A 23575-nucleotide genomic window follows, 5' to 3' on the forward strand; every position below is an offset into this window, starting at 1 on the left:
TCAATCACAGGGCCGACACACAAACACAGACAACCACTCACACCTGGGTGAATGTAGAGTAGCCAATTAATCTAATGTGCATGTTTTTGGGATTGTGGGAGGAAACCGGAGTACCCGGAGAAAACCCACGCAGGCACAGGGAGAACATGCAAACTCCGCACAGAAGAGCTCAGACCGGGGTTCAAACCCTCTTGCTGTGAGGTGACAGTGCTAACCACTGCACCACTGTGCTGCCCACATTTAGAATCTGTACCATGCATATGTCTTTCTCTTTTCTTTCTCTTTTCTGGTGAGACACCATGCAGGTAAACGGGTTCATCGTGAATCTGATCACTGGGATGACGTCTGATACCAGAAACACTCTGGACTGGGTGTGAAAATGTGAGATGTGAGCACCATCTAGTGGTGAAGTACTGGCACAACAGAATCCAAACATGTTTCTGAGATTTATTAAGTACAAAAGAATATTTATGATACCGTTCAATGACACATAATAAGCAGGAAGATGTTTCCTGGATGAAAATGACATTTTGACACCATAGAGAATATTATAGGCACAGAAAGGCCATCTGTGAAAAATCCCCGCACAGATACACACAGAGTAAATTCAAACAAAGTGAGATGAGTCAATTCAAACTTTGAACACTTGGCCCCCAGATATAAACACGGTGAGCTACGTCACAGGCTATACACACAATGATACACGACATTAATACTTAACTGGCTCCAACAGCTTTCAGGCTTCCTTCTGCCGCATCACTTTCCAGTTTCCTCTCTACTGACCAAAGCATCTCAAATCCACAAGGAAGTTTCAAGTATTTGTTTTCTGACAGTACCAGACTCAACGCTGATACACACCGTACTGCAGAGTGTCAGTAACTCTCTGAGTCACTGTGTTCTACCAAAAATCTGTCTGTCTTTCCACATTTCATCCTCAAAGAGCCATTCAACATGTTTCACCGGGACTGACCTCAGACCAGCTAAGAGGTCCACGCAACCTCTTTATGTCTCACCGCAGTAAATACATATACCAGTATTACTTAAAAAAAAAAAAACAACGCTAGCAGACCTGCCTGTTTCTAACACGACCCTTTAACACAAACTACATGCAAGAACAATATTTTACAAACTCTTAAAATGTTAATCCTTAAGATTATCATAAATAACCTACTGTAGTTCACACACTGTCTCTTCCATTCTTACAGCTAACATGTACATCTGTCTGCTTCAGAGAGATCCTTCGAGATCTACACATCAAAGTGTGTTTCCAGGCTTTAGCGTGTCCTGAGGGAGCTGTGTGTAGCAGTGTGTAGCTGTACAAAGAGTCAGGGCAGAAACACTGGGGACTCTTACTGTAGCAGGGTAAAAACACAAATGTTAGGTGTGTGTTTTTCCAGCTTCCCGCCTCAGCTGGGAGGCCGTAAACGCTCCGTCTCCGATGGAAGTCTTAGGAAATATCAGATTGCTATGTGCACCAGGCACCACCGGGTGTCGCCAAACTCCATTACAACAGACAGTCTGAAGGATTAACAGTTTCAAAACATACACAACCGAATTACAGTTTACCAGCAACTGTAACAAGTAAGTCATAGTTATACATATCACCTAAATACATGTGTTATATATTTAAAGTGATTAATCAAAGATGAGTCTCATGAGATTTGATTTCCCTCCGTGCAGCAACAACAACAACTGGTCCTGAATCCGCCCCTCAAGAACCAGCATTAAGGCAGCACTGTGGACGCGTCCGAGCGTCCACGCGGTCTTTGATAACACTCGACATTAAGTCCAACATCTCCACCTTAACTATGTTCAGACCTTCAGCAACAAAGTGCTGCTCTGATGCCAAAGCAAAGGAAGTAAGAAAAAAAACAGACTCTATCTCTCTCATTTCCTTCCCTCCTTTCTTCTTTTCCTCTTTCGCTCGTGTCTGTCACACAGAACTTTCCAGCGAGGGGATGTTGACCGAGACAGACGTGTCATCTGAAAGGAGAAGTCCGGCTTTGTAAAGACTGGCACTGCACAGTTAAACCCTTTCAACACTCGGGCTCCTTTCAGTCTCATGGAGCCATGTTTGTTAGAGATAATGAGAGATACTTTTCACAGCTGGGAGACAAAGACCCCGTTCAAACTTCTAGTCGGCCCGCTGACAGGCTGAGACTCAGAGCTGGGCACAAGCCTAGGCTAAGGCCGGGTTGGGGGGAGGAGCCTGAAAGGTCCATGCTGAGGTCGTTGAGGTTGGCCTGGGGGTCAGAGGTAACAGTGAGGTTGTTGAGGTTGGGTGTGGTATCGAGAGGAGTTGAGGACATGGTGCCGCCGCCGGCCACTCGCCGGAAGACGAAGTGGAAGGGGGCGGCCTGCGAGCGGCTGTGCAGCTCAGCCTTGATCTTCTGAGGGTGGGTGTCCGGCGCAAGCTGCTGGCTGCTGCCCTCCATCAGCAGGAAGAGGCCGTAGTTCTGAGGGTCAGACACTTTAAACTTCTGGGCACACAGCTGGCACACCTCCTCCACGGTGGCGTAGGGTCGGACCTGTAGGGTCTTGGCTGTACAGCCGCTGTCCAGCTCCTGCAGCGCCACCCGCAGGTAGTTCTGGAGGGAAAAATCAGAGGAATCACAGTCAGGTTAGACATTTTGGTTTCGTCAAAAAGTGAAACAACCGAAAGACGGATTTTAAGTATCTGGGGCCAAGTCCAGCACATCTAGAAATCCTCACGGCTGGAGTGAGTCACTGAATTTGGCTTTCTTTTTAGACATTTGGTCTACCACTTTCACTGTGTGGTTCTTTGGACGCTCTTTGTGTGTGTTTTAACCTGGAAGTCATCGATGGACGGTGCAGAGCGCTGGGTGGTGCGGCGGCGGTGCCACTGGTGGAGTGTGTCTCTGGTTTCAGAGCTCAGGACTCTGGCTGCCTGCTCCTCCTGGAAGTTCCTGATCAGGGACATGGCTCCGTAGGCGCTGGTCAGGTAGTAACCGCCTGGTTGTGGACACACAGAGCGTTCACAGTGAGAACACAGGAGGGCGGGAGGTGGGGGAGAAAAAAAAAAAAGAAAAGCAAATATCGTGAGCTCTCCAAACTAAGGTACCTTCTCCGTGAAGCTGCGAAGGGTCCAGCAGCTCCATCATGTAAAGTATCTCACTGTCCAGCTGGGGCATGTTGCACTGGGCCAACACGTAGGTCAGCATGGGCAGGAAGTCGTCAGCACCATACAGACGACCTGAGACGCAGAGAGACCAGGTTCATTAGTTCATTTTAGGATGACTCTGTGGAACATGCTTATCATACATGAAGCGTAGTGAAGGTTCAGGCAGGAAGACCATCTCCCTGCCTTCTAATTCACAAGGACAGTTTCATGCTATTTCTAAGCTCCACCAATTTGTTTTGTCCTCATCCAGCCACACACCTGTGTCCATCTGTGTGTGTGTGTCCTTTGGTCTCTACCTGAATTGTCTTCCATGATGGTGTAGATGAGCTTGCAGACTCTCAGCAGCATGGTGACCTTCTTCTCTGGGGAGTACAGTTTACACATGGTGTGGAACTTCTGTTTGATCTTCTCTATAGCCACATGGTCCGGGGGCAGCATGTCAGCCACGCCCATGTCCTGCGGCTGCCGCGCCTTGGTCAGCGCCAGGTTCTCCTTCAGCTCCTGCCACGCCCCGCTGCGCACCTGGAACTCCTGCAGGGCCGTGCTCACCACCGGTTTAAGAGGCTTCAAGACGCACTTGTGCATGGCCTTCTCCAGGACCCGGTCTGAGGAGGACGAGACAGGATGAAGTTAGAATTCAGTGTCTCTAAAACACTCCACTTGCTAAACTCAAACAGAAGGAAATCGCACATTTGCTGGGGACTATTTTCAGTGGAGGATCAACCCACATTTTTGGTGCTTCAGTGAGTCTTTGGGGCAGCAGGACGGTGTGTTTGGGATTGAGTCAAAATAAACTACAGTGTGCGTGTGTGTGTTTTCATGGAAATAAAGGAACACGTCACCCAGTGCAGCAGCAGTGTGTCTCACTGGACAACAACAGAGCTCTGTGGCACAGATAAATAAGATCCAGAGTCTTCAGAACGTGTTCAGAGCCCTTCTGTTTCTCTGTGTCTGCACTCTCCACTGGGTTGTAGATTTAGGTTTAAATGGATAAAACTTTTCTTACTATCCCGTCGTCTGTGAAGTGTGTGTTTTTTTAACTGTTCTTTGATAAATGTCAACGCACGACTGACTCTATGTTTACCTTCACAACATTCGGCGAACTTGGGTAAACATACTCTGTATTCATGTTCTTTTTCATGATGAAGAAAGATAAATGGTGATGGCTGTGAAGTGCAACAAACTAGTTGGCAGTACTGTAACACGCAGACAGGACACAGAAAATAAAGGCTGAAACGTTCAGTGGGCTGCAGAAAAAGCTGGAAATCACAGCGTTTCCGTCTTTGCTGACAAACTCCTGATCAAATGACTGTATGTGGGTGATCCGATACTCTCCCACGTGAAGGAAGTGCTGGCTGTGCTCCTCCAGGACAAAACAACTGCAGGATGACTAAACACAGCTCTGGACTATTTGTAGCACTTGTAGCAGAAAGGTCCATTAATCACTCTGACTGGCAGATGTGTATTTGTGAGGCTCATGTATGACCTTAAACTGTCCTCACGTCTGTTGATGTGCTTGCAGGGGCGGGTTTACATTCAGGGAGTGTGTGCTGTGCCTCTGCTGGCCTGTTTTACTTGTCAGTCTCATTTCAGAGCAAATGTCAAGGTTGACATTTCATTCTTTATCAGTCTTGTTGTGAACACTGTGCAGCAACAACAATGGTATCAGTCAAGACCCCAGTCAAGTTTCCTGGAGACCGTCAAGGTCAGATCGCCGCTTTCTGGTCACTCGTCTTTGTCATGTGTTACACCCTAATTTGCCGCTCTTCACCGTGCATGTGTGCGCCAGAGTTAGTGCGAGTGTGTTGATGTTGCTGGAGCTGAATAATCCAGAGCACGGAGCGGGCAGCTGGATCCACACACACACAGAGATTGTGTCAACATCAGCGTTTACAAGCTCAGCTCGTGCTCCCTGACTAACACACAAACCATGATATCATAATACAGACAGGATGGATGCAGAGAGGGAGGCCAAACCACAGCACTGCTGAATAAGGACCATGTGTGAGTGCTGTCTGCGCGATGCTGACTATTCTCCAGAATCGGATGAAGTCAGCAGTTTTGTTTTTTGTTTTTTTTTTGGCTAAGCACATCTGCAGACACAGATTTTACTTTCCACCACAGCTGGATGCCAGCCAGCGCTCTCCCATTCACAACAACCCGTCTTGTCATTACGAAGTGTTTAATAGTTCCATCTCCCTTTCTGGGCTTGGTGGAAAATTTCTCCACACCCACATCGCTGCTGCTGCCTCCTGGCACGTCTTGCTGGACTTAGACCGCACAGGTGAGGTGATAAGACGCAGGAATGGCGTTGGTGCCAGGCCCTCACACAAACAGCTCGTTCTCGCTTCCTCATTCTACAACTAGAAAGTGATTAAGAGCTGCCAGTAAGCAGGGTGTCCGGCACGTTGAACCGGCATCAGCAGGACCTGTGTTGTTTTTCTAGCTAATTTCAATATTCCCGTCAACCACGTTCCGGAGATTTCGTGTTCTCACTGACACCCTAAGAGCTTCACTGAAACTACCTTTGGCTCAGACACAGTGAAAGTTGAGAAAGAGTAAAACTATGTTACAGAAGCAGGTATGAGATAGTGAGTCATTTAAGAAAATTCCCAGAAAAAATTGCAGCAGGTAGAAAAAGAAAAACGTGTTTTACGGTCACTCTCAGCGTGGAAATAACACGAAACCTTTACCGTCTGAACCCACTTCCTCTCCGCTTCTCTGCATTCCCTTCCATTCTATCTATCTATCCAATTCTATCTATTTGTACCACTCCTTTACTAAGGACATCTTTGAAAGTCACTTACAATTTCGAGATTTTAAGAAAACAATGCCAGAATTCGCTGCCTCTAGCTTCTCCAGTGTGAGGATCTGGTTTTACGTGATTTGATAATAATAAATAATCATTAGCTGTAGCCTTAGTAACAGTGAATGGCCTGAATGATGACAGAAATTCATCATTTTAAGTCTTAAGGGCACAATATGCACATTTTCTTGCCTTTTAGCAACAGAGATACCTCTTATTTCAGGGATCACTGGACTCCCCACTCGTCTGCTGAAGTGATTAAGAACAGGGAGTACAGCGCCAACATTCCTCTCTCTCTGCACTGGGTCTGAAATTAAGAGCTGCCCAGATTTACAGAGTTTTCCACACTCCAGTGGAACAGCCGGCGGAGCACGCTGACCCCTCGGTACGTCCGCGTCCTATCCTGGTTTCAAAGGCAATCCACGCACCTTGCTCACGAGGCACTTTGACTTCAACCTTTAGATAACTGGCTAGGTCGCAGCCTCTCTTGGGTTTTATCACAAACAGAAGAACAGTTAGTTTTCACAGCTCTTTCTCCCTATGGTTTAAAACAAAACGACAAATATTCAATTTATTTGATTTCATTAGTGGCTGAGGACGACTTTAATCGGCTGCCATGGTGGCATCAAAAAAACAAAACTCATAAAAACCACAACCATACGACAGGCACACACACGCACACACACGCACACACAGAATGGCAAAGACATGTAGACAATAACACTGAGTTGTCTCCTTGTGGTATAAACAGGAACACAGCCATGATGTAATCAGAACAAGGGGTGCGTCCATCTGTCCTGTCAGTGAACCAGGATGCTCACCTGATACAGAGATCGCTTACTTCCTGCTTCATCCATCCATTATCTACACCACTTATCCTCTTAAGGGTTTCATGTTATTTCCACGCCGGGGGGCGGGGGGGGGGGGTGTTCATGCACACAATTTGTGGTTTTACTGGGGTTTATGTGCTGGATCACTAAGCTCGGCTAACAAGAGGCTGGCTCCAGCTGGATATGAGGGGGGGTATCAGTATTTTCATCCAACACTTTACAAGATAGCGAATAAGTATAGTTTCCCAAAATGTTGAACTATTCCTTTAATCCAGTGAACCTCACAAATGTAGCTGTTTATACAATCAGCAGATCCTGCAGATGTTATTCTAACACATGAACACCTTGTGAAACGCCACAGCTTCATGACATCGAATTGGCTCAGGCTATGTGCTGGAGGACGGCCTCACTGTGTGGGATGAGTGGAACACAACAAACTCTATTCTGCCTAAACCCCCCGGGACACTCCCCTCATCCCGTCTGAACATCCTGAACCCAAACACACACACACACACACACACACGGCTGGTTTGCTGAGTGAGTGCTAAACAGGAACAACAGCAGCAGCATCCATATTTGAAACCCTGTGACTCTTTCTTTTAAAATGTGTGTCAAATTATTTTCAGCTTTGTCTGCACTGCCTGAACACAGCATCCCGATGTTATGTGTTTCCCTCTCTTGTTGTTTTCATGTCATATTACACCCGGATGTTAGCTCTGGATTTGCATCATTTTGCTAAAGCTGTGTTACATTTCCTCTAATTTAAAGCAGCGTTCCAGTTAAGTCAGTATCAGATTATCACTATCAATCACACATCATTTACACTGAACACTCCATAAAAGCATCACCGCTCCTATATAAAAATACTGGTACAGTAAAGCAAGAAGAGCAGAAGAGAGGGAGAGACAGGGTCTGGAGGGAAAAGAGAGACTGTCTGTCAGAGACAGACAGGGTGACAGAGGCAGTGAAGGGGGCTTGCCTCAAATCCTCACCCACTGATTGGAGAGCTGGTATAAAAGAACTGGAGCTTGGAGTAAGGCAGACTTGGCAGGCGGTCTCTGAAAACCATCTGGGCAGGCCGGCCTTTGAGCCGAGCAGAAAACAACTCTGAAACTGCCACAACAAAATATTGTGCAACTATTCCAAGAACTAAAATCGCAGCAGTTCCCGGTGTGTCACTCAGAAAAACAGGCACACGAGGTAGGGCCAACATGAGAAGTGACATGAAAAAAAAAATGCAATTACATCTTGAATTTTAATCTTAAACTTTTTGTTTTTCTTACTCTTTTTTTCTTTTTTTGCGACCAAAAATGCCACAAAGGTCGCCGGCAAAATACGAAACGGGGACGCTGCATGGTCACTGCCTTCAACCCTGGGCCACTGGGTGAAGTTACACATTATTATCCAGTGATGGGGTAAAAATGCAAAAAGCAGCAAAAGATGTGAATTTTCTTCATCCAACTGTGCATTTTTTTTTTTTTTAATTAAACCCGTCTGTGTGAATTTTGTGTTATTATATTTACACATATCCACTGTCACCATAAAACACGCATCACTTCCTGTGCACTGGGGGACTTTCTCCAGGAAGAAAAAACAAACAACAAACATTTACTGTTCTAAACTCTCAAAGTCCAAAGCCCGGGCCTCGAGAACATCTGATAACATCTCTATGATGTCATTTTTTGTGTTTGTTAACAGCGAGGATGTGTTGGTGGTGTCAGGTGTCAATTTATAACACAGGAACATGGATGAAACCTGTACAATTATTTTAACTATTTTAATTATTTTACTTTCTGGATCCATGGAGGTCCAGGATTTCTAACAATCAAAAAAAATAAAAAAAATAAAAAAATAACATTAAAGTGTGAAGTGTCAGCATTAAAGATTGGGGCACGTTATGTGATGACTACTGATCAAAAGATTTTCACCCCACTTCATAATTACAGCGGCAAATAGGGCCAGTAGAAACAGGTTGGTTCAGTCCCCTTCCTCCTGAGATAAAAACCTCTTTGTGCTCTCTGTTTACATGTTACTCTGTCCAAGGTCTAATGCAGCCACTGAATCTTGGCCTAAATGATTCAGACCGCTCTTCCGGCAGGTGTGTGTGTGTGTGTGTGTTCCTGTGTAGATATATTACTGTGTCTGGTTTTCCCCTTTTCATGATGCTGTCACAGTATTGTAAGAAGCCATGAAGGATGGATATAATAAAGGGCAATAAAAAGGAAAATGCAAACGTTAGTAATGGATGGAATAGCTGCACTCTGTTTGAACCCCTGAGGCCGGTTCCACCCCGTGTTCACCTGCCTTCATTTTGTTTTTCAAATGGATGCTGATTGGCTTCAGCACCAATGTATACACAGCATAACCCCACGCATGCACACATCCAGCTGCAAACACGTGAGGACAAGTTTTCCAGTGTCCTCACTGCTAAAATATTGAAGTGAAACCGCTGCATTTGCATTAAATATTGCTTTTTCGGACATCGTGTTGCTGGAAAAATAATATTTCACCATTAAATACATCACTCATTCACACTTCCTAAAAATAATCATGGCATTATTTGCAAATGCACACACAGAAATGACTGCCCTCCCTGCTGGGTTGAGGATGAGGTCATAATGCTTAAAAAGCAGAAATGGAGCTGCAGTGATATCTGCAGTGACCAAGCCGTTCATTAAAAGACCCAAAAATAACAAAAGGTGCCCCAGGAACTAGAGTAAAAGATGGCGGAGCTACGTACCGATCTGATCTTCAGGGATGAGGCTTTCGATTGGTGGCTCCAGCTCGGAGCTCTGTCTCAGGTAGCTCTTCATCTGGGTAATAAACTGGCGGAGAGTCTGCAGCAGCTCCAGTCCAGAGGCGTAGCTCTGCCAAGCCTGGGCGCCTGCACCCTCGCCCATGTAGCTCAGATAGTCCTGCACCAGGCAGCCAAAGTAGGAGCTTTTATCCCTGGACAGCTCCACAACCCTGCGGATCGCCCTCTTCTCAGGCGTCAGCAGGGAGTTGAAGACGCCGCTCATCTTGCGCAGTTGCCCTCGCAGGGCCTTTTGCAGAACCAAAGCGCTGGCACTGGGGCGGCGGTTTGTGCGATGCCCCGGTGGCACCATGGTCAGGTCCTGGTCTTGGTCCTGGTCACTCTCAAGGCTGACGCCGTAGTCGGTCTCCTCTTCGTCCTCTTCGTCCTCGTCATCGTCATCTTCCTCCATGCTGCTGTAAGGCAGGTGGGATGGAGGGATGGAGAGGGGGAGGTGGGTGTTTAAGTCGGCCACAGTGGGGGGGCTGGGGTCATGCAGAGGGGGAAGGAAGAAAGCCGAGGACTGAGAGAAATCCAGGGAGTCTGTGGAGTCTGTGGAAAGGCTCATGTCGCTCAGCCGCTGGCCGCCCCCGCTGCATTCATCGCCTGCTTCTTCTTCTCCCCCTTGCATCTCGGCCTGCTTGCTGGTTGTCATCAGTGAATGTTCTGGAGGACTGCTGGAGTCCTGGGTTCTGGTAGAATTACACTTTGAGAGCTTGGCCCTAATGAGGGCCTTCTCAATAGTCTGGTCCTCCAATGCCAAGTGGCACTGGGCATCCTCCTGGCTGGATGATGGTGAGATCTTGGATCGACGTGGAGAAGAAGAGAGAGACGACAGAGAGAGGGGCAGGGAGGGCCGGGAGATGGATATAGGGGCGCTGATGCTGAGTCTCTTGGGAGGAGAGGACGAGGGGCTGATGTTTAGCGAGGAGCCCAGACGAGAAAGGAGGCTGCTGCCCCTCTCTCTCTCCTCCGTCTTCTCCTTGGGGACACTGATCCAGGGGATCTTCTCTGGCATGCTGCACTTTCGGAGAGGAGGGGCCGAGCGTCGTGGCACAAAGCGCGGCGGGGGCGGATGAGGGGGTGGGGACCGAGACACACTGTCTGCAGCACTTAGCCTCGGACTGCTGCTGGTTTGACTGTTATCGTCCTGTAGCTCTGTGTTTCTGATAAGGCTCTGCAGGTCGCTTTGACCTGACTGGCTTCTGTCACTGTGATCTGGGCTCCAGACTTGAGGACTGTTGCTACAAGAGTGCTGAGTATCCTCGTTGTTGGTTTCTCGGCTGTTGCTAATGGGTTCCTCCCCCGGGTCCTGCTTTGCTGTGTCAGGTGGGTCGGGAGCGGTGCTCCGATCGCCGTCTGATTGGTGGATCTTGATGAAGAGGGGGTTGATGAAGCACAGCGCTCCGTTGGACTGGCAACACTCAAGCTCAGATGGGGTGCGAGTCTGAAGCCGAGGGCGCCCTGGGGTGGTTGCCAAGGAGACTGGTCTCTGGACAGGGGAAGGTGGTCTGACGGGAGCTGCTGTCCCTGACAACGAGACTGAGCCCTTCTTCCTGTGGCACAGCTGAGAGTCCCAGAACCCTGTGAGAGACAGAGACAGAAATATTACACCTTTAATTTACTCAATGCAGGAAACATCACTTTTTTTTGCAGCACAAAATACAAAATAAAAATAAAAATAAAAATAAATCCACATGACGCATTAGAATGCAGATTGCAGCAACCATTATCAGGACCACATATCTGCCGTACCTGCCTTTTCACAAGCTTTCAGGCTAAATAATTAAACACCAAGTCCAGTTATTTTCAGCAGAACATGCAACACTTGTAATAATATCACTATTAAAAAAATAATAGCAATAACATCACTATAAACAAAAATAATAGCAATAATATCACCATAAAAAACAGCAATAATATCACAATTAAGAAACAACAATTAGAAGTGGCTCATTACACAGCTTGGTTTGGTTTTAGAGGCCCTGTGAAATAAACAAGTATATCCTGCTTAGTCTAATACAGCTACAGTGTAATTACTATATCATGGTATGCAAGGAACATAAATTCAAACAGGCTTTGGCAGTTTTTGACTTGTGTTTAGAAAACTAATGCTATTAGCATAACTGATATGATATGATATAATTAAATTAAAGGTGTCTCTTTACTGTGTCTCAAAGAAAAAAAGTGTAAAGAAACTTTATCGGCAAAAATATTCTTACTGTACTGAACCATTACACCTCTACCAACAATGAAACTGTCAGCTGTCTTGTTTCCTGCTGTTCTTCTGGTAGCTGACAATTTTATAGACTCATAGCAAACTCTGCAATACTACAGCAGCACCGCAAAAAGAAAGACAAATAATTACCAATGCTCACGTGCAATACAAATCCTGCAATTATAACCTATCTCAACAAAACCTCTAAATGCTGCTTAGTGCAAAACCTTTGCAGACTGAGAGGCTCTGTCCATCAGGGAGCATTTACCCGGCAAACAAGACGGAGGAAAACGGAGCTGAAACGACTGTAACACAACCATTTGTTGACCCTTTAGAATCCAAGGCATACCAGACAGAGCAAAACAAGACACACACACGCGTGCGAGTGGAAACAATACCACAAGAAGAACACTAGTGCCAGACACAGAGCAGCTCCTTCACACAACAGCGGAGCAGAAAAGGGAGGGCAACAACACTTACTGTGATCCCAAAGCTCTCTGACACACACACACAGGCCGCTGCGTTGATCTCACACTAACAGTCCAACTTCTCCGTCCAATTTCTGATGGTGTAGGAAAACACACACCGCTGCGTCTGCACAAGCTGAAACTCGACTGGTTTCTCTGGCTCACTCACACACAATCTGTGTTATGACTCACTCATGGTAATGTGTGTGTGCGTGTGTGTGTGGGCGGGCTATTAACAGAGTAGTCCCACCTCCCTCCCTGTGTTTCAGCTGAAGTTGCGTGGCCTCTCTCTCTCTCTCTCTCTCTCTGACATGCCGAGACAGAAGTTTTTCCCTTCGTACACTACTCTTGTTTTTCTCTGTCCTCTATTAATATCTCCCCCTTTTTCCTCTGTTCATTATTCTGATTGTGTTACTCATCATGGTTGTTAATACTATCTCTTTATACACAGAGTCCTGATAGTTGTGTTTGTTGAAGACATTTCACAATTTATGTTTATCTCGATACTTTTAATTCCGCAGAACGAATGATTACTCAGTAAAACACGACAGCGTGTCCACACAAGTAGTTGAAAGCCCAGAGGACTGTGGTTTGGTGCGGCTGACGTAAGAACCGGGAAAGTTAAGGACAACTCGTAGAGCAATATGATAGATGAACAGCAGGAAAACACAGACAACCAACACACTGTGCTGGGACATGGCTTCAGTCCCCTCTGGTTCCTTCAGAGAAAGGAATGTTTAAAAAAAAAAAGAAAAGAAAGATTAAAAATAAGACGTTGGGGTAACTTTAGACTTTGGAAAGGTGATCCACAGGGGCCCCAGAGGTGCTCAGGAAGTCAGGTTGTCTTTGTGGCAAACAGTTTGTAGTAATTTGGTTGTTTGGCAATTTGTAATCTGTAATCTGACCGGATTTCTGTACCTCAGCAGTATCTCCCAATTCCAATTCCCAATCCAAAACCAGTGTTCTCCTTTTCCTGAATTCAAAATAGGGGTAAGATAACATGGTTCAGGGACTGGTATGGTGCTTCATACTGAGTCAGTAGCCCACCATGACTGAACTGAAGCCACATCTTGCCAATACCTGCTTCACTGCTTATGGTCTGTATCCCTGCAGCCCTGAGATGGAAATACTGGTTGGTTTCTGGGTTGCCAAGCATCTCATACTTTAACTAATGGACAGAGGGGCCTCAAAAAAAACTCAGACAAGATGACAGATGACTCCTGCACTAAACTGTCATTACAGGTGGAGAGCCATGCAACAGGTGGCGTGACACTGTGAAGACGTCAGAATGAGCAGTACTCTTTCTCAGCTTTCCAAGCCACATTCAACTTATTGTTGCAGGCAATACACACACACACACACACACACTGTTGTTCTTTGTATGTACGTCAGAACTGCCTTTTAGATCATCTATTCATCGTCGCTCTATTACCTCCACAGACACAAAACCCACCATTGTGCCAACTCACTCAACAGGGCCCGTTTATGAATGAAAGAGAGAGAGACACTGAGGAACACAAGAGTGAGAATTCACGTCTGTAGACCCTTCAAGACCACATTAAAGAGAGGAGGTGATCAAATCATTGTGTGTCATCCTGAACCCATGAATACTGCCGGGGCTAAAAGACACTGGAAGTCATGCACAGGAAGCCCAGAGTACACATGATACCTCAAAGCGCAGAGTCACAGAAGCAGAGCCTGAATGGACACAAGTGTCTCTATGAGTGGGTTATGAAAAGAGAGAAGTGGTGCAAACACCTACACAGCTTCCAGTCACTATTTTTAGCTCAGCTGAATGAAGGAAAAAAAAAAAAAAACTCCACACTTTTTGGAGATGAATGAAAATGTTCCAAGTTCTGTGGTCATGGCTGTAAAGAAAGCCAAGGTTCCCCCCCCCCCCCCCCGCAGCCGGTGGGTGGAGCTCCACAGGCGCCCCAGCTAACGCCTGAGTCCAAACAGGGCCTCTGGCATGCCAGTTAATGCTTTGAGCAGGGCTGACATGGACTTTTACGAGTGTTGTGCCACAGGGAAAAAGAAGAGCCTTCAGTTTTTTACACACAGCAGATGTGAGATGAGGCAAAACACGAAGAGGATTTATAATAAACACAACTCATGATACAGTGATACTACACCTCTGCACACGACTTGCTATATTCTGATAGATTTCATTAGACTACATAATAATCCTTATCAGACTCTCTCCCTGAACTGCTGCACTTTATTTTCACTAGATCATGGAAACACCTAAAGATGTACGTTGACACACCTACTGGTTACACTACACACGCTATGTTCTCATTTGCACACGTAAACTGCAACAATTTGTAAATGTTACTTGCCAATTTTGTTGTAATTCGTTGTAGATAAAAGGACTCGGCGCGAGGCACGATTATTTTAATGTATTCTATATTTCTCTACAGGATGGAAGGCTTTGTCTCCCAAAGTTATATAGAACAAACCTGATCCAAGTTTAGCAATCTCCTCGAGGTCGGCAGACGTCCTGGCTGAAGCGATAACCTCCGGAAGCTTCAGAGTGAAGGGCAACACATCCCTGAGAAAGAGAGGAAAGGTTGAGTGAAAGGTAGAAAGTCTAGGAATAGGAAGAGCGAGTGAAAAGTGGGCGGGATTGAAAGCCTATTCCTGAAAGTGCAAGTTTGAGTCACTGTCTTGGAAGACAAGTGTGGCCTGGCCTGGGCGTATGGCCTGAGGGTAACATGTGCCTGCTGCACTCCTGTTTGTGTGGGTCTTTCATAAGACGTTTTTACGTAGTTTCCAAAGGTTCAAAACTATCTTTGCAAATGTTTCATGAAAAAGGGAAAGAGTTCAATATGTTTGTTAGACCTAAGGAACAAACCCAATCTGTTTCTGTGGGTAACAGTGAATATAAACTTGAAAGAAAACTCCATAGGTTACAAAGGCTCTTAATAGAGACTTTGTTAGCTGATCTCACTATGACATGAAAATAAATACCTGAGTATAACCATTGTCTCGAGCTGCAACTGCTGATGAGAACAAAGATTAACGATAAGACAGAACTAACCCCAGGAAAACTGAACAAATACATAAATAAATAAACACTGTGTTGTGGAACCAGCGGAACTATGTGCAAAGGAATAGTCATGCACTTGACACGCATTTCTATTTTAAACATCCAACCCTCTAAAAATGCATCTCAGCTTCCTTGTTTAGATAAAGGTGAAAAGTGGAATATTTTGTGCACTGTTTTTCCATCCTTGACACTTCCTTCTTTGCTTGTGCTGATTTGGAGCTTTGTTGTGTTGAGCTGAAAACTCTTTCTAACCCCCAAAACACAAGAAATCTATAACGAGTTGTACAGTAATGTTAGAAAAACAGTGACAGTGCAACATTTTTTTTGTATGTCAAAACAGCTATTTGCATTGATCACTTTGTTACTTTGATACTGAGGAAAAATGAAAAACCTGATGATTCTCGGGCAGGTTCTGCAGCTGTAAGGAGCATCTTTATTTCTATGGTTTCGAAACATTTTTCTGGACGTTTAATCCCGACAGACATGAGACTGTTGTCACACGGAACCTACAAATATGTCGTGTCCATGTTTTCAAATTTAGGGTTGTGACTCTAAGAAGGAGAAGAAAACTCACACCTCACGTCTCTCAACCTGCGCTCCCTGCCCCCCTCAGCTCCCACCAGTTCAGCTGAATGCCTCTGATGTTGACAGATAACTCATAAGAGTGGGTTGAATTTTTTATGAGTGACTGTAAATGATGAGCTCACCTGCTGATGCAGCAGAAAGCCACCAAACGGAAAAGGTCTGCAAAGCTCAGGCCTGAACCCTCCAAGGAGAAAGCTGTAGGAGCACAGAACAACACAGGTGAGAAACAAACACGAATACCAGAGCCAACCACTGAACCAGTGCACACACGTGGTTGGTTTAATTCATTAACTTGAATGAATTAACTTTAACTTGAATTTCCCTGAAGAAAAAGTGGTATAAGTGTTGTATAAATAACAGAAACAAACAGCAACATGAATAACCGTGGCGGTCACCACCTTTTCCATGTTTCTTTATGAACTGTAATACGACACTTTCCTGGCAAACAGATCATAGCAGTAGTTCAGAGGGGAAAAAATGTATTCATGCATCTTGGCAGTAAGACACTGAATAAGAATTTGTTTGTTTACAACTTGGCATCCAATTACAGCAGCTTACAGTCAGAGCTTCTGGGACTGAAGCAAAACGTGGCCAAGATCTGGGTATGAACTGATATAACCGGCATCTGTGTGTGTGTGTGTGTGTGTGTGTGTGTACATGACTGTGACAGACTGACATGTGGAAATTAAACACAAACAAAAAGACAACATAGAGATAACAGACTATGCAAAGCAATGCAATATCAAAGAAAAGTCTTTATTGTGGGAAAGAAGAAAATCCCGTCCCATAATTCCTTTGGCAGCAACATTTAAAGTGACACGCCGTTCCATGTCAGTAACATTGTGCACAAAATCATGTAACATCACGCATGATCACGTAGCCTAGTTAGCACCGCGAGTTGTCTTTTCCTAAGTCCTTATGACTTCTACTGAGGTCAAAAGATGTTAGGAAGGGACATTTTTTGACTTTTGGACCGCTGCCCTGGACTTCTTCACTGGTAGACCACAGTCGGTCCAGATCAGCAGCTTACACCTACAGCTTCACCACATCATTGACTACCGGCACTCCCCAGGGCTTTATACTTTGCCCACACCTGTTCACAATGCTGACACACACCTGCACTACATTAGTCAGCTCCAACCACACCACCAAAGTTAACTGATTAACTGACGAAACAGAGGCACGGCTTACAGAGAAGAGGTGGATCTACTCTACCAGGCTCTGCAACAGCTTTCTTCTCTCAAGCTGTGAGGATCCTTCACAGCTTGCACACCCTCGACACACAACTCTGCACAACGCACAACAATTCTCTGTTAAAGACCACAAGCTATGTTGTAATTACTGTATGAATTCTCAAGTTATTGCCAAAAAAAAACATGTTTTGTGAAGTCACAGTGACCTTTAACATTTGACCGCCAAATTCTAATCAATTCATCCTTGAGACCAAGTGAATATTTGCCCCATATTAAAAAAAAACACACATTCCAGACACAAAGACACGGACACAAATGTGAGCAAATTTAATATCTCACAAAGCCTCGAAATCAACATGAACACAGAGAAAGAAAAATTCTGAAGTCAAATAAATGTAGATGTAAAAAGGTAGTGGTGTGGCAGCAAGTTTACATCTATGCCTGATGGAACTGCTGTAAGGATGCATCTACAGCAGAACCTGACACTCAGAAACAGATCTGTGTGAAACTGCTGCCCACTGTAGCTGCATTTACCAGCACTACCCAGACCATTGAATGTAATCCGATGAAGATAAAAACTTCTAGGATAATAACTTTACATGAACTGTGACAGTCTCGGTGGGCGCTCTAAACTGAAAACAGCCCTGCATTATATAAACGTGTTTTGCAACATGCTGCTTCAGGTCCTGGCAGATGATGAAAATAAAACCGGTTTGAGAATTAGATCTGTGGGTTTGAGGGCTTATCAGACGCCAAGACACTGCACGATTGTTGATATTACCAAGAGGAAGGAGGTGACAAGTCTGGGAAGTGTTGTTATCGCAATCACAGTTTTAAGGCATGTGTGCTTGCATGAATTTTATTGGCCAACGCGGCACCTTCCGAGGTGATGCTGCGTCGAGCTGCAACTAAAGCTGAGCCACTCTGCGTCTTCGCCTCCTCTCCGTGGGCACCCCCTGGCGTGTCTGCACAGTGGTCTCACTGAAGCGAATGAGGGTCTGATTTTTTTTCATTTACATTTTCTCAATCCATCCATCCACAATGTGCTGGGCTCTGCTCAAGGTTCTTGAGAAATCTTCCTGTGTTAAACAATTTATTCTTAATCCACATATCCACACTCAATCCGCTGACATATTTCCATCCATGAAGCCTCCCTCTCTGTGAAATGGCCCCTGTATTTATTGTTCTCCTGTATTGTTGTCTCATTCTCTTCAGGTGACATCACTTAATCTTCTTTATACACCCACTGCCAGTAGTCAGCAAAAAGGGCTGCAGTAGGCAGTGATTCACACACACACACACACTCTCTCTCTCACTAGTTAAGCGTCTGGTAGATTCCAGTCTGGTGCCAACACACAAACATGCCAGAGCACAGGTATAAAAAGAAGACAGTAGACATCAGTGAGATGTTTTGTTCAGAGCTTCGGGAAAATTCCAGTTTTTCAAGTAACTAAAAATAGAACAGAAAAAAAAGTTAACAACACCAGACTTAATGATCGCGCTGATTTATATGGAGCGATGAAAGGGGAAGAAAACACTTGAAAAGTGAAGTTCAGGTCACCCGCTAACAAAAGACAGAGTGTATTGAAGCCTCTGACGCACTGGATAAACCTTTCAGTGACCCCTTCCATTAAAAACTCCTTCTAAACTCCTCCCCACATGTTATTTCAGTCCAGTCAGTCCATTTGCTTGTTACCCACCCTCCTTAATGCAGGAAGGGAATGTAAAGAGGTCACTAAATGGTTGCTATTGTTACCTAGTGGTTACGATGCAGACAGACTGTTCACATTCTAGGTGTTGACACCCATGAAGTCAGAGAGATGAGTGACAAGGTTTGACTGGAGTAAAGAAGAAAAACTTTTTGGCCTGGGACTGAAAGCATTACAAACTTTGTCCCACCCTTTAAGCTTGCCTGTGCAATAATTACAGGTTTCTGTATACACTCAACGCGGCTGTTACGAGTACTTTTCCAAAATCTACACTGCATAATTACAGCAGCCTGGTTAATTACAGCTGGTTGAGCTGAGCTAATTTTTTTTTTTTTTTTTTTGGTTTTGCCTGTGATTACAGCCATGGGTGGAGACAGGCGTGTATTCCCACTGATATTTTGTTCACTTTCCACAGTCTGTCCTGTATGATGTTTCTGGAGGAGGACACCTGATTGCCAGCCTTCTGTACGTTCAAAGGATAAAAATAAAAATGAAAATAAAAGATGCCTACTGTATTGGCTCTCCTTGACAGGGAAGTCTTTGACAGGAACCGCAGAGTCTTTGTCCATGCGCAGAGATATGACTTTCCTCTGCAGGGAGGCCGACTTCCTCACCACAAATGTCTGCAGGTCAGGGGAGAGAACATCCAATGAGAAAACAGAGTTCACTCCCACTTACTGTGAAGACATCGGCGACAATGCCATGACATCTCATGGTCTGAATGGAAGTTCCTCTTTTCTTCTCACAGTCTCAGTAACACAGGATGTAATCAGCGAACAATAGTAGCACTTTATTCTATTATACAAAAATTTATACAAAATACAAAAACAGTCTTTTTTTGGAAGCACACAAAAGATGCTGTACATTATCTACATGTAGATCCACAACTTTGAAAACTGAAATTTATTAGTACGTACATAATGGTGAACTATTTATTCATTTTCTCTGTTTCTTTAATAGGGACATTACAGACGGAGGTTCAAAAGGGGTCATGGAGGACGAGACGCATGTACATATTTACTAAAAGACCCACGTGTGTGACTCTGTGACACTCAGTGTGTGTCCATGTGGACGTCTCTTAATGGTCAAGGTTCACCTAAACTCTCCAAGTCAAGCAAAAACATCCCGTCAGCTGTTTACATGACAAAGTGGCAGGAGATTTTCATGTTGCAAGAAAAAACAAACAAAAAAGCCAATCGTGAGACAAGTGGATTATGGGTAACATTCAAGCATGAAAGAAAAGAAGGATGTTCACTGTTTATCAGCATTACCAATAAAACAAAGGTCTATAAGATATCTACATCTACCTTTTAAGGTAATCAGTCACTGTACATCTTATCGCTGCAGGCCTGCTCTTCATATAGTCATTTTATCTCAATGTCTGTTAAGCACCTGAACAATGTGTTGACACTGAGCCAGAGAGCTATTCATTGGGCTGGCTGTACTTTACGATGTTGTTGTACTCTATAGCATTGAGTTTACATGTGTTGCATTTACTGTTTCTCCGTGTGTCTCTTAAACTTTTAAACCACAGTGAACTCAACAGTGTTGAATGTAAGAGGCTGCACAGCGGCTGCTGCTCCCTTACCCCGGCGGGCTGGTTCTGCAGTAGAAGCGTGGCCTCCTGGTGGCTGAGGCACAGCTGTAACCACACAGAATGCGTATGCACCAGTCGGTCCAGAATGCTGAGCCGCCGATGGAGGGAGTCGTAGCCCGAGTCTCTCGCTCCAGCGAGCCCCACTCCAACCCCAGGGCAAGGTGGGGCCTGCAGGAAGAGACCTCCCACCTCTTCACCCAGCCTGAAAACACAGACACACAATGTTGTAAGAAACACAACAGTTCACGGGATTTCAAAGGTCCAATGTGACATGTTATTATTCATATAGTATTGTCCTACTAACAGTTTGTTCCAACACTGCCTTCGTACAGAGGGTTTGTAGGACTTGTTTGCATTAACTTTCAAGGCTTCAGGCAGTTTGAAAAAGGCTTGTTTCCTATGATAAGTACGTGATTCTTCTTCTTTTACCTTGGGCAGTTTACCACTGACCTTTGTACCATTTAAGGTTATTCACTGAACTGCTAAATTAATCAATAAAAAATAGCAAACTGGCGGTATTCTAAAACGTTTGACTGGTAGTGTATACACAGGCCTACAACCAGTGGTGAAAAAAGTATTCAGATCTTTTACAGCAATGTAAAAATACTCCATGAAAAGTAAAAGTCCTGCATGAAAAATCCAACTTAAGTAAAAACACGCAAGTATTAGCAGTAAAATGCAGTTAAAGCAGTTAATTTAAAGGCTTTTTTTGGTCCCCTTTTTTTATATATATGACATGATTAGATGATTAACACTGAAGCATCAGTTCGTTAGCAGCATGTTATTGTAGCTGCTGGAGCTGGAGCTAGTTTGAACCACTTTATATATAGTTTTACACGCAGGGACACCTGATAAATCTGAGGAGTCCTGAGATGATTGATGTGAGAGGTCAGAAGAAATCTGATTCACAGATCTGTTTTCAGTTTTTGGACTCTTTGTCTAAACGTTAGATTTTTGGTGAGATGCTGGATCGTTTGAATGTTTGTTGAAATGAAACCATGGGGGAGAAGTTTAGAGGGGTTTGGTGGAGCTGTTGAAAACTCAGACATCTGAAGGTGCGACCCCGACCACACACTGCTTTTTGTGACATGTCATTACCCAAAAAGGTTGGAAACCACTTGTTAAGTCTTTTAACAATGTGTAGTACTTTAAAACATCTTTACCTAAACATTTCCCTCTGAACTGCAGCAGAGCAGAAGTCTATAAATGTACCTCTAATCTACAGCCAGTAATAGTCAGTTCTTATCACCCCACCAGCAAGTACTAACATGACTGCTCTCCACCCCTGACACACACACACAGACACACATGCATGAACTTTAAAATGTGTAGGAACAGCAAGAGACGCAAACATGACTAATTCAGTGACCTTACTATAAATAATTCCAAAGTTGATAACCAACTGAAATTCATTCAGCGTCACACTTCCTGGATACTTCACAGGTACTTTCCCAATTCCGCAGAAACTGTGTCTTAAAACAGGAATTAATCACCAGAGGGGTAACAAAGGTAGCCTGGGCATGATGTAACTTTAACCTGAAATTACTTGATGACTCTTCTCTTCATAGCTGAGCTGCTATTGCGTTAGTATCAGTGGTTTGTCTGGAATCAAGTTTTCCTGCAAGGTGAAGATGTTGATCAACACACACGCACACACACACACACACACACACACACACACACACACACACACACACACACACACACACACACACACACACACACACACACACGCACACACACACACACACACACACGAGAGCCAGGCTATCTGCTGAATCCTGACATGGCTTTGTGTCAGTATCTGATCATCAGGTCAAACACACACACTCAACACTGCACAAAACATCATAAAGGCCTATCAAGAGCGCCATCTGCTGATAGCCATGAGGAACTGCACCACATTAAATGAAACAACACTGGCTTTGGTGCAGAAGAGTACCTGCATCCACACATACACAGTCAAACTGTTCTATACACAGGCACAGTGTAAACTCACCCAAGCAGTGCATCTGTCTTGAGGTCTCCTTCTGCAGGCTCAGTCTTTTTCCCCATCTCTTTCTTCAATGTGCAGATCTCCCAGGCAAACGAGTCAATCAGCTGCAAAGACACAGACACAGTGGCTCAGGAAATCGATAACAGGTTAGAGATCAGTTTGCACTGAACAAATACACATATTTTATACTGGTGTTTTCAATTTCAAAGAGTGTGTTCAGCTGTTTTTACTGTTGTTTTTATTTTGGTGTGAAATGTTTCTCATTTCTGCAAGTTTGAAGTTGTTTATGTGTGTGTGTGTGTGTGTGTGTGTGTGTGTGTGTGTGGGTGTGGGTGTGTGGCTGTGGGTGTGTGTATGTGTGAGTAAGACAATCTGTCCCCAGCCTAACCACTTCCCATTGACCAACCAGAGTTTCTAAAGAGGAACACTCGGAGGAAACAATGTGTAAAAGTCTGTCTGTGAATGAAACTCGACATACTAAACAGTTCACCCCAGGGGACATACATAACTGTGACAGAAATCACAGGCCATCACCGGTCGCATCAACCTCACAGAGCGCAGTGTGTGACGCTACAGCAGAACTGCTCTGTAATGTTTTATCACACAAAAGTAGCTTGGGCAAAGGTTTATTTGCATTACAATCATTTTAAACCAAGCCCTTGCAAATGGCTTCATTTCCGAACACATCTAAAAAAAAAAAAAAAAAAAATCTGCCTGGTTTTAGCTGTTCTTTAAGCTGGTTGTGTGCTGAATAACACCTTTAACAACCAAATGGTTGTGTCGGTGAACACAAGGAAGTGCCACATTCAGACACCACTCCCTTAGAGTGTGCAGTCTGGCCAGCTCACCACCCCTGAATACATCCTCTTTTACACGGCCAACATAAAATTTTATATTGCTGTGCAGATGTTATACAGGTAATGGCAGCCCTAATATCAGGCATAATATAAGCTTATCATTCAAAAGGTTGAATTTTTATAGTGATTTTTTTGACTGTATACTCACGTATTTAAGTGTAGAGCACCAGTGTCTGTGGCAGAGTAAAGATTTTTAATACATATTAAACAAACAAATAAAAACACACAGAGATAATTTAGCATGGTTTTGCCAAGTGTGCCACAGAATCAAAATAAGTAAGCTAGCATTTTTATTTTAATGGCTGCCTCTGTACAATGGTCACTTTCAGCCC

The 23575-nt window shown here is 44.5% G+C and overlaps 1 protein-coding gene across 1 annotated transcript in view; it reads right to left on the bottom strand.

The window, feature by feature from the left end:
• Nucleotides 1-433: 433 nt before the first annotated feature.
• LOC121189408 (ras and Rab interactor 2-like) overlaps nucleotides 434-23575 on the bottom strand; it is a 43569-nt gene continuing 20427 nt past the window's right edge. The window contains exons 3-12 of the mRNA XM_041049511.1: nucleotides 22390-22490; nucleotides 20382-20592; nucleotides 19305-19416; nucleotides 16014-16086; nucleotides 14717-14808; nucleotides 9519-11156; nucleotides 3439-3747; nucleotides 3083-3214; nucleotides 2810-2973; nucleotides 434-2588 (exon numbers count right to left, since the gene is read on the bottom strand). Coding sequence (XP_040905445.1) covers nucleotides 2127-2588; nucleotides 2810-2973; nucleotides 3083-3214; nucleotides 3439-3747; nucleotides 9519-11156; nucleotides 14717-14808; nucleotides 16014-16086; nucleotides 19305-19416; nucleotides 20382-20592; nucleotides 22390-22490 — 3294 coding nt within the window. The 3' untranslated portion in view covers nucleotides 434-2126. The remainder of the gene's footprint in view (nucleotides 2589-2809; nucleotides 2974-3082; nucleotides 3215-3438; nucleotides 3748-9518; nucleotides 11157-14716; nucleotides 14809-16013; nucleotides 16087-19304; nucleotides 19417-20381; nucleotides 20593-22389; nucleotides 22491-23575) is intronic.

Source organism: Toxotes jaculatrix, chromosome 11, assembly GCF_017976425.1.
Source record: "Toxotes jaculatrix isolate fToxJac2 chromosome 11, fToxJac2.pri, whole genome shotgun sequence".
Taxonomy (NCBI): Eukaryota; Metazoa; Chordata; class Actinopteri; family Toxotidae; genus Toxotes; species Toxotes jaculatrix.